This window comes from Pelobates fuscus, chromosome 13 (assembly GCF_036172605.1).
Source record: "Pelobates fuscus isolate aPelFus1 chromosome 13, aPelFus1.pri, whole genome shotgun sequence".
NCBI classification, from domain to species: domain Eukaryota; kingdom Metazoa; phylum Chordata; class Amphibia; order Anura; family Pelobatidae; genus Pelobates; species Pelobates fuscus.
Genome location: NC_086329.1, coordinates 39,100,950 through 39,113,213, shown reverse-complemented (window position 1 = coordinate 39,113,213; position 12,264 = coordinate 39,100,950). Strand labels below are relative to the sequence as shown.

The window sequence follows — 12,264 nt, the reverse complement described above, 5'->3', positions numbered from 1 at the left end:
GCCCCATGAAAGATCTGTGTAATGATTGTGAATAGAAATGACTGCATTGTCTGCTGCTATGTGTGTATCAAAAATGATTTCAAACCACTGTTAACTAATGTATTTTACATTCTAGGAAAGAGAGGACAAAGCCAGTCTCCAAGCAGAAATACAACTTTTGCGAGAAGACAACATGCGCCTGCAGGAGGAATCCCAGAATGCATCAGCCAAGCTAAAGAAATTTACCGAATGGGTTTTTAACACCATCGACATGAGCTAAGGGACATTCTGTAAGATCAGAAGGAAAACCTGAAAACCGTGTCTACAATCGATACCGAACCATAGGAGCTTTAACTTCACCCAAGTAAAAATGTACAGACTCAATAGCCACCATAGCCACAATGTTTCTTAGCACCTACCAACCAGAATTTGTATGTAGTCGCATGGTTTAGTCACTGCCTCTTGCTGAAATGTGAATATTTCAGGCACAGGTTTTGTACAGTTTATAAAGACGTTTGTTGAATCTCTAATGTTTCAGGCAATAATTGCTGTGTGAGGAATTATTATTAGTGTAATCATTTTGTTTGGGTTTTTATTTTATAACCTTTTCCCCGTTTTGATTAATAAAACAAGGCAAAAAAACAGAATAAAGCCATCTCTAAGCTACTGTTGATATATTTATGTGTTTCATAGAGTAGCCTGTACAGGTTTTTGTTCTCGATCAGTAATGGCTAAGGTTGTCCATTGCTATTCTATATCTTTACATTAATGTGACTAACTCAAGTTGTGCATCAGATCACAATTTTATAAGATTTGTTTTTCCTGTCAATATAAATGCAGAACACATTTCAGCAATTATCCCACTCTTCTAGCAGACGACAGAGAGGGATTCTGATCTGAAAGATGTACACAAGATGTTGTATTGCCAAGCAAACATTATCCTACCAGCCAGCCTACAGTTTGCAAGATACGTAGAAAGCATTTTATTCCAGTCAATTTGTGCAGGCTTTCCCAGTTACTTAAAATGCACAGAACCCAGAGACATGAATTCTAAATCGATCTGTAACATATGTCCCTGGTGGACATATTGTACTTTTTTTCTTAGTAAAATAAGTATTTAAATTAGACAGGGAACTAATACATTTGCATATTAAGAACAAGCGTTTCATTCCCCAGCTGCTTCGAAGCTCAGAATGCATTTGCGGGTATAGTATAGCATAGCTATCTTCTGAAATACTTACCTTATCAACAAACATTCTATTGAGTAGTTAAACATATTTTAAACCAATATCTGGTCTTGCTGGTAATTACCCAGGAGCAATACTTATTATTTTGAACCAAGTAGATCAATAGCATTAATACTAAATGGTTCAAACAAAACACTCCTTAAGCAAACACAGCCCTCCGTAACCCGCAAGCATTTTTACGTTCCAGCTATACATGGTAAAATTATCTTATCAAAATAAACCGTGTGCAATTTGTAAACCAAGCCCTTATATTTGCTACCAGAATCGAGCCAGGCTGAAAGATTTATATTTTGTAAGAAGATGTAGTTGGTTCTCTGAAAATATATATATATATTCAGTTCTCTATGCCTTATCAGTATGGTTTGTGATTTTGTTTTTATTTTACAGCTAATAAGTATGTACAGAAATTATACTCCCATGCCATGATCTAAAAACGTGTGATCTAGCCAACTGGAATATGTTATTGCAATGTTACCATGGAGATCAAAAGTGTTTGGGTTTTATTTTTTGTTTTTTATGACTTATGAAGGAGATTTTTATTATAATGGCTGATATAATTTGTAAATTGAACCTTTGTGAGCCTCACTTGATTACTCCGAGGAGTTGCTTTGATTTCTTTTTGGGAATAAGAGGTTCTTTAAGAAGGTTGTGTATTAGAGTTTTGCAACTTGTATCAAAGATTCCAGAAAAACTTGTAAAATCACGACAATAAAACTGGTTTTAAAATATATTTTGTCTGTGTTGTATTTTTTTCCCCCAAAATTTACATTATCTGTAAAAAAACTAGAGGAAGGGTTTAGATACTGCAAAAATTTTTTTTTCCAAAATTCACTTCTGGGTGGTTAGTTTAAAAAGCAACTGTGGGGGGGCGGGGCCCGACCATCATGGCCGCCGGACGTGTTTGCTGCGAGCTCACTGCAACTGCCGCGGATTACCACACTACTAAACGGAATGCCGACCCCAAAACTTACCCAGCCGGGTGCCGAACCGACTCTAAGGACAGGGGAGAGTTCCGACCCGAGCATGGAGACAAGCAGATACAGCTCCAGCGGCCTACACACCTGCACGCCAGGCGAGTCCAACGGAGGGTGGAAACGGCCGTTCCTCCAGCCGGGGACCGCGGGTAATGCACAAACCACCCGTTCCCTCCCTCCCCCCCCCCCCCCCCCCCCTGGACCGGCGGGGGTTATCCCGGTCCACACAGCATGCATGGCAATCTTCCAGACACTATGTCACACAGACAGCCCGAGCAAGGCCCACGAGGCACATCTAAGATGGCCGCCAGCCGGGAAAAGCTACAGCCACAAGCAAGCCAGGGAACTCAGGAGTGGCTGATCTCTTTCAATGCCAGATTTGAGGCAATGTGCCAGGACTTTTGGGAGCGACTTGCTCACAGACCTCAGGTGACACTGACCCCTACTATTTCAAGGCCCCAAAATGCCCCTACAGCGATTACCTTACCGCCTCACTCAGAGCTCACCCTAAAGCAGGGTACACCCCTATCCGCACGAGGGAAGGGAAATGCCGGACTCCATGCTGGCTCTTCTTCCAAGCCGGGGACCCAAGTGGTGGTAACCCCCCACAGCCATCCATACACCCCAGGGGAGGTCCGCAACACGACTGACCCGGGGGCCCACGATCCTGGTGAAGGGATCAATGGAATGCAGGCGTGGGTGCCCGCACAGGCCTTGGGCCGAAGACGCAAGAAGTGTGGACCGCGCAGTCCCTCAAGCCGTCGGCAGGACAGTGCACCTACCCCCCTCAAACAGGTCGCCTGGAGGGATGACGGGAGAACAGAGGTGCCGTGGCATAGACTGACCGTGGACACGCAGGGGCTACCACTCCAAGGAGTTGGCTGAAAGCCACACTCACGCAAAAGAAGGCTGCTCCAAATTGCTGAAACCCAGCGGCGGCCGCGACTGCAACCCACTTCTCATGCCTTGTTATGTTTATGCCTTGTTATGTTTCTGGTTGCTGCTAGCTTAACTTATTCTCACTTGTTTTATAGTAGGGCAGACCGTAAACGATTCACCTGTATACTTAGCCTACAAGCATGACTGCTAGAATAAGCAGGTTTCGCATTTAGCATGTAACTTTGCCTGCGTTGGTACTGTGATAAATGGAGATTAAGTTATATCTGTCTGCTCCAAAGATACAACTTAGCCTAACTCGTTGGAATAAGCATTATTCATTTACTTTATTTTATTATCCTGTCTAGCTATGAACACCAACTTGTATATGAAGCCTGTCTACGCTATTTTGATCACTTTTGTTTCTTATCCAAGCATGTATCACTCTGTTTACTTGAATGTTTCACACAAAAAAAAAAAACATGGCAATCTTTCTTTGAGGTGCATTGCACACCATCTTGATATTATTATATCATGTTACCCCTCAATGCCTCCCTCTTTCTCTTCTGTACCCCATGACGTATATGCCATAATAAAAGAAAGATTTAAAAAAAAAAAAAAAAAAAAAAAAGCAACTGTGGCTATGTTACAGTGGGTGGCAACAATATAAACATCCAAATTAACAGAAAAAATAGAACCAACCAGCACTAACAAGAATGCTTAGAGCACCTAAGTGCTACCACATTTAATGAAGGACATATAAAACAGAACGTTTTAGATAGAGATCCCCTTAACAACATAAGTTATCTCACCCAACTATGTACACATACTCCCACAAAGGCTACAATAGAATCATGCAAACCACGTCTATGTGATGGCATCATTATACACTACAATGAGGTGTGGATTTTGGCGGTTTGGTATACGTTTCAAGCCTCTCTACCTAAAATGATTTGTGTACATTGACAGAGTAATACATTTTGCCGTACTGAGGTTCACCACACATTCTTGTTTAACCCCTTAAGGACACATGACGTATCTGACACGTCATGATTCCCTTTTATTCCAGAAGTTTGGTCCTTAAGGGGTTAAGCGGATTCTATTTTGCATATTAATGTGGGTGCTAAATATCTGTGCATTAGTAAATATGATACATTTGAACATGTTTACATTATACAGGATACATTTAAAGGAAACTCTTTGGGAAAGTCAGCTACGTATAATTAAGCAATATTAAAGAGATACTTTAAACGCCCACACCATTCTCACCCAACCAGCACCATCAAAATTGGTTGGAATTGACAACAATAATGCAGAAGTGTTAAACCCACATTATCTATGTGGCTGAGGAAGGGACAGTCTCTCACCCTGGTAAAAAGCCCTAGTTTATGTTCAATCATTCCCAGATGGTTTGACTCTAAGCAATGTAACTATCAGAGCTTGTTTTAGTAGAGTGTCCCTTTGAAATATCAGTGTGAGCATTTGTGTGTTTAGAAATGTAATTCATACAAACATTATTTTGTAATAGTGCCATTTAAATCAGTCCCTCTTTCATTACTGATGATCAGGGAGAAGGGCGGGGAAGACAGACAGTGCAATCCTCTCTCTGTCCCTGTTCCTCCCCTAAATAATGAATGCTAAAACATGTATTAGGTTAAAAATAACTTTCTACTTTTAGAGCATTTATCTATTGCAAACCTAAACTGGGTTTTCCCCATCAAATAGCTGCAGTACTCACTCTGTGGTGTTTACCATCAGTCTGGAGAGGAAACCAAACAAGGACCTAGAAATTAAAGCCTAGGCCACTGCCCACTTAACCTTTGAGATGTCTTGTAGAACAGACCTCTCAAAGGCTGGGCTCCAGAACCCTGAGGCCATCTATTGCATTCAAATAATTATGTGAATTGTATCTATCAACACCTGGGGCAACAAGTGCTTATGGCTGCTGTGTGTGAGTCAATATTGCAGTATCAATCTACAGCTTGCCTCACACATACTACAGTGCTTTACAAGGTGAGCAAAATATATTGTCTTTATACATGCATTACATACATGTGTCCTGATGAAAGTTAGTTTGTAAACTAAAACATAAAAATAGAATAAAAAAATAATAATAATAAAAAAAAATGTTAGTCTGCCTTGTAGTTCCATCGTAGAACAGTATGTGCAAGTTTTGTCTGACCAAACACCAGGCCATTTAAATACATATAGTCAGTCAGTTGAAATATCATCATCAAGCAACTCTATTAGAAACATTACTCCTTTTTATTTTTTATCATTTTAGTCGAAAAAATGTCGAGGAAAATACCAAAGGGTATATACTCGACTTTTCAAGCCAGAGAGGTCATCTGCCCAGTTCTGGACTTAAAATAGGTCAAGAGATACATTCCAAGAATAGAATTTTGAATGCAAACCATCACCTCTTTCACCAACAGTTGACAATGCTCGAATTAGATGGCATCATTAGACCTAAAAGATGGCCACCTACTGTACACATTTCAAGAAGGTTTCTCCATGAGCAATAAAGTCAGAAAGGGAAAAATCTACACTTTTAATTCAAGACTTTTCTTTTTGGCAACTCATCAGCATCAGGAAACATTGTCAAAATTATGTTATTACTTGTATCAGCCTTAAAAGGCCACTATAACAACTACTGTGGGAGTGCCATGGCGCCCTCTTAGTGTAAGACGTCAAACAGTTTGACAACTGACCTTGTTCTCCAATCACCTCCCACTATAAAGTCAATAATACAATGATACCTTATGTTATTTAAAATGTAATGGTCACCCAGAGAGTGTACGGCTATCTATATTTTGCTGCATCTATTCTACCTCACTGCAGACTCCTCATGGTGGAGAGTTTATTTCGATCTGCCCGTTTTCCCCTGTGATTCATAACTGTCCTCTTAAGTCTACCTGGTACCAAGTATTTATTCACTGCAACTCCATGTCACAGTCTAAAGGAGCCTGATATGACTTAAAAGACACTTTGGTAATATTACAAAATAAAGCCTTAATTGTGTCAGTCTAGATTATTCCAAGAGGAATTAATTGGTTTGTCCCTGAGATGTCAAATGATAATAGGGTTTGGCCACTCAATAGGTAACTTGTCTTGTTACGTAGACCAGAACCACTCCATAGACCAGGGGTAGGCAACCTTGTAGTGGTACTGTGCCAAAACAATCTGCTTGTGTTATTTATGGGTTATGAGGTTGCATTTGTGGGTATGTGCGTGGTTATATTGTATATGTTCACGAGTAGTTTGTGGTATTGTCTAAGATGCCTATGAATGGGCATGCTTGTGGAAATTTGTGTGTGTTTGATCTGTATATGTATGGTGCTGCGTGTGCTATTGCATGCGAGGGGCTACATGTCGAGTTGTGGGTGTGTATGTGGTTTGTCAGTGGTGGTGTGTTTGTGGAGACTTTATGTGAGGGGAGGCTTTTTCTGCAGCTCTGTACCTGGGGACTGTGCTGGGCAGGGACAGATTCCCATTCACAAGTGCAGGGAGGTTGTGACCTGAGAGCTGCAATGCGTAAATTGAGGATTGTCCCTCACCACTTGCAATCTCAGTTCGCTTTGCACTACATATCTGAAGTTCTACTGGGTCTCCTGATAGGCCAGAGCCTGTTTGTCTCTGGCAGCCTTGTGTGCAGTACAACAACATCTTGAGTGCCGTGTGTAAATTAGTGCTGATTTAAACAACCTAACACCTCTTATATAAATACAAAAAGAGAAGTCCTGCGCTTAAGCAGCAAGGACTACAACACACATCAGCCCCAATATATAGTAAAAACCAAAGAAAAGAAAATGTTACTTGCGCTTTCTCCTTAATCCCTATGTATATTGAGACAAATGGAGGTCATTTAGTTGCTCCAATGGCCATTGGAGGGATGCCCGCCCCTAAGCGGGACCTAACACTGACCCTTCAGCCTGCTTCCTTGAGCTTCTGGCAAAGATATCTCTAATGAGACAGAAAGGGGTATTTTTTATATACACCCCTTTACTTATTAACCCTTAATAGGGAACACATGGGATGGGTAGCAGCATTGTAACCAGGCTGTGTGATACAAAGTAAATACAAATACAAAAAGAGAAGTCCTGCGCTTAAGCAGCAAGGACTACAACACACATCAGCCCCAATATATAGTAAAAACCAAAGAAAAGAAAATGTTACTTGCGCTTTCTCCTTAATCCCTATGTATATTTAGACAAATGGAGGTCATTTAGTTGCTCCAATGGCCATTGGAGGGATGCCCGCCTGCCAACGTCAAGGCAGACCCCCCTAAGCGGGTCCTAACACTGACCCTTCAGCCTGCTTCCTTGAGCTTCTGGCAAAGATATCTCTAATGAGACAGAATTATATGCCCCTTAAAATCATTCGGTTGGAAACAAATCCCATTAAACTTTAATCTCAGACATACATGATACCCAAACAACCTGAATATAGTGTACCAAGAGACTATGTTCAGTATCATAGGACATGTGTGAAGTGCATGCCTTCATAGACTATTATACACACTGCAACCAAACAAGTCATAAAGATACATTTCAGATCAATAAATTGTGTGTGTGGGGGGGGGGGGGGGGGGAGGAATGGTTATTTTCATTTACCATATCTGCCACAGAATTCAATCAGAATGGATAGGCATCACCTCTAAATCATCCCTCAGTCTAGCTTTGCATAATTTATAATGAAAATTATAAACAGCAATGAAACAATGACTCAGCTCCATAGTTAATGCTCTTAACATCTATAGACAACAAATAATACTGTAAACCAGTAGGTGTATAGGCGCATCAAAATAATATAATAGGTGTGTATATGACTTCAGGTGTTTACCCTATCACCCTAACCCAATCAAACTATGTATTTACTCTTAACATCTATGTTGTTGACTGTACCACCTCCTTCAAAATTAGAATTGCTCCTTTGCCATTTATTTTCAAAACCCCTAACATTCTGCTTTCTGTTGGGCAGAATTGAAAATGCAGCTCCTAAATATTTGTGTCATGTATATTACACAAATACCAATACTATATCCATCCAATTTATAATGGGCAAGAAGCAACCTGTTTCAAATCTATTAAATATAATAAAAGACTCATGACAGCGTAACAATACTCTGACAAATTGCAGATCACGTCAATAACCATAAGAGGAATAACTGATAGTCCCCCTCAGCCTAAATATCAAATACCAGTTGTGTTGCAGTTTACCAATCGGGCATCATCATACTCTGAAACATTAGGTAATGAGACGATAAATGGCAGATGAGATTTAAATGTAGATAAATGCAAAGTTATGCATTTTTTGGATGAGCAATCCACGGGCAACTCAAATGCTCACTGGGTTTGAGTTGGGGTATAACCAGCAATGAGAATTACTTCGTGATAATTATAAACAATAGACAACAATATGCCATGTCAGTTGAAAAGGCCAGTAAGGTACTTTCTTGAAGAAAGTGAAATAGTTTACTTTAGAAAACAAAAGTGTCTCAGAGGGAATATGATAGCCATATACGTATCTATACATGGTCAATAGAAACAGCTGTGAACCAGACAGGGCTGCCCTCTATCTCCACTGCTTTATATTATGACCATTGAACCCTTTGCAAATAAAATAAGACAAAATGCGAATATAAAAGTATTCGGTTGTAAGGGAAATGAGTTAAAAATCAATTTATATGCAGATGACATTCTAATAAATATTTCAGATCCAATTAATTCATTACAGCATTTGATGGAAGAAATAAGGGAATACTCACACGTAGCAAATTATAAGATCAATATAGACAAAACCACAATTTTGGGTTGAACCCCTTAAGGACCAAACTTCTGGAATAAAAGGGAATCATGACATGTCACACATGTCATGTGTCCTTAAGGGGTTAAACATTGATAAAATCTCAAAAGAAATTATTAAAGCAAAATCTAATTTCACCTGAACAAGTAAAGAAATGCCGTATTTAGGTATTAAATTGGCAAAAAATCTAAATAAAATGAGAAGTTAACTTTTTATCACTTCTACATCACAATCATTTATTAAAAAATTGGAGAAATATAGAAACATCATGGATGGGAAGAATCAACATAATAAATGCATATTTAGCTCAGAAAAGTCTCATAAGCTTTATATGGATAGGTAAAAAAAACTAAAACTAACCCAAAAGGTGTTAGCCCAAAAACAATCAAATGGAAGAGCAAATCTCCCTCTAATTTAAAATTCCTATATGGCTAACACGTTATATCATATATACAATACTCAACTAAAGCATGTTAGAGAAGAAGGTTAGTATCAAATAGAGACTTGCCACGTGAAAGTTCTGAGTTCTTTATAATGGCATCCAGAAAAATCAAAACCACTTAAAGAGGCTAGAAGTGACAACACCATCCTTGACCAGCTTTTGGGGTTCATGGACAGGACAAAATAAATAAATGTGGCATTAAAGACCAGATTCCAGAATCAGTCCTTTTACACTCGTTGGAACAATACGTTATGGTCTGGAGCAGTGGAGAGGGAGAGGGGTATTCTTTATATAAGTCAAATTATAACAACAAATGAAGTGACACCATTCCCACAGTTAAAACAAGAATTTCAGCTACCAGACTCGTAATGTGTTAATTATTTAAGGATAAAACATTTCATAAATAAAACCCTAATAAAACAAAAATCAATTATAATAGATACACTTTTCAACATTATTAAATACAAGCCAGTAAATAATGTAATATAAAAAGGAATGGATATCCCGATCTCACTAGATAAATTACCAACATTTTCAGTTTTCCAAGTATGGCAGAAGGATATAAAACCATGGGAAATTGGAATACAGTTTGGGCAAGGTGTGGGAAGGTTATGCATTGTATTAACTGGTTGGAAACCCAATTTAAAATGATTTATAGGTGGTATCTAGTACCCACAAGATTAGCAAAAATGTATGATAACCAATCACCATAATGGTGGAGATGTAACAAATCTAATGGTTCATACATTCATATATGGTGGAGCTGTTCTAAAATTATCAATATTTGAAAAAAAATCGTTTATTACATAAAAAGAAATACAAACATTAAAATGCGTTTTACTCCGGAAACCACCCTTCTACATTTAAATCAGCCAAACGTGAATAATAAAAACTAAAAATTTTACACGGTTTCCTTGCGGTTAAAATTATAATAGCACGTAATTGGAAGACTCCCTTAAGCCTTAGATGGCAGAAGGTTATGAACCAATTAAAGTTAAGAATGGAAAGAAATGTCAGTAATACAAAAGGACATGAATCTAAATCATTCCAAATCTGGAACTTTTGAATCCAAAAATTAGAGATACAATAATCAATCTAGTCTTGCGCTAAAGGAAGACAGACCACCTAAATTATCTCAAAAGATGATACTCTGATAAAAGCCATGGTCACCTCTCTCAGCAATGGACAAAAATTATAATTTTTTTGTCGGTTCTTTGCCTTTTAAATGTTTTGACAATTTAATGTCTCAAAGAAATTGTACACTTAAGTTTTCTTTTGGTATTTAAATAATTAAGGTAACTAGAGCGAATCAAATATTTCAAAATCTAGTGTTACAATTTCAAACTTAATCAATGTATAATATTGATATGCTATAAAACTAAAAACTAATAAAAATGTATTGAAAAAAAAGAAAAAGAAAGAAACAGCTGTGTGGCCATCTGTTCATCATCTGGACTGTACACAGGACAAGAGGTCACCCTTTAAACATGAAGAAATTTAATTTTGCCCTACAGCAGAAGAAAGGGTTCCTAACAGAAAGAACAATAACATTGTGACTTACTTGTAAAAAATAATTTTAGTGGAGCGCTGATTCAATGTAGATAAAAGAGATTGGGGTAAATAGATAGGAGACCTAACAACCTATATAATAAACGGCAGATGCATAAAAATAAAATAAACCCCTCTCTTAAAATGACTTGGAACTGACCTTATTTATACACTCAAATAGAGTAAAAAATACATTTATTGAAAAAGTACAGACAAATATATCACAGAAAAGAAAATAACTTTTGCGGATGAAAAATATGTCTATGAAAAAATAGCTAAAAAAAACAGCCACATAAAAAATGATAAAATTAAAGTCCAGACCTTATTTGAATGCTCGGCGTCCCGAGTTAGCAAAGATGAATACTGCTGAAAAAAATATCAAATAACGGTCCTCTTTATAATCCAGATGCTGGCTGATATCCGACCTCTCCAAACGCGTTTCTCCGCTTCGGCGGCTTTTTCAATGGATGAGGTCTGTGTCTCTGTGTTCTCTTTATATAGCAGTTTTTGCCGACAATCATTTGCACACGGCAAATCCAAAACTCCAATGTGTAATGCAAAGTTGACTTCTATGTAACTAGTTAGTTACTAAGTGTTCATGCCTAATTGCTCAAAAAATAGATACTTATTATAGGCAGCATATAACCATTTCTATTTTCTATTTACTTCTGTTGCCATAGTAACCCCGCCTGATCGGGTTTAAATGCAACTGCCGTTTCTCATATTAACAAGCATGAAAAAGAAAGTAGAATAACGTAAGATTTTCTGAATTAAACAGAAAGTCAATGATTGTAAATATAACTCCTCCATAATCTGGTGGTTAAAGTGTATCCCAATTTCATAACTGGAGATTTCGGCACATAAGATTACTTAACTTTATTTACTCGTGTTACCAAGGTAACACTTGACTCGGTAAGTGAAGAGAACCTTTCCGTTATCACCTTAAGGTTTTTTTATTGTTTTGTATCAGAAAAGTGAGTATCATTGGTCCCCCATAATCTATTCTCTAAATATACCGAGACATGATGTCTTGAAACTTATACTATTAATTGGTATAATGGATGCTTTGTTGCTATATAAACAATCCCTAAGTGAATAAAAGCATAACTCCCATTATCAACTTATAAAAATATATAAAAGAGAAATAAAATTAAAAAAGGTGCCCTATAAAAGTAGAAATCTCTATTTATATATATAAAAAAAAAAGGATGATTCTATATAGCAGACTAATGTAGAAAATAAAAATAAAAACAAAAATAAAAATAAAAATAAAATAAAAATTATCTAAATAGACGCAAAAAATCTTATATTTGCGCTTCTGCTACCACTTCTAGATATAAATGCATGTGGGATTAAAGATATTATATGCCATTAATTTTAATAAAAAATGGAA

The 12,264-nt window shown here is 37.6% G+C and overlaps 1 protein-coding gene across 7 annotated transcripts in view; it reads left to right on the top strand.

The window, feature by feature from the left end:
* Positions 1-912, top strand: part of SIPA1L1 (signal induced proliferation associated 1 like 1) — a 284,823-nt gene extending 283,911 nt beyond the window's left edge. For all 7 annotated transcript variants that reach the window (XM_063439713.1, XM_063439716.1, XM_063439717.1 and 4 more), the window contains one exon: positions 116-912. In XM_063439713.1, coding sequence (XP_063295783.1) covers positions 116-259 — 144 coding nt within the window. In that variant the 3' untranslated portion in view covers positions 260-912. The remainder of the gene's footprint in view (positions 1-115) is intronic.
* Positions 913-12,264: the final 11,352 nt, after the last annotated feature.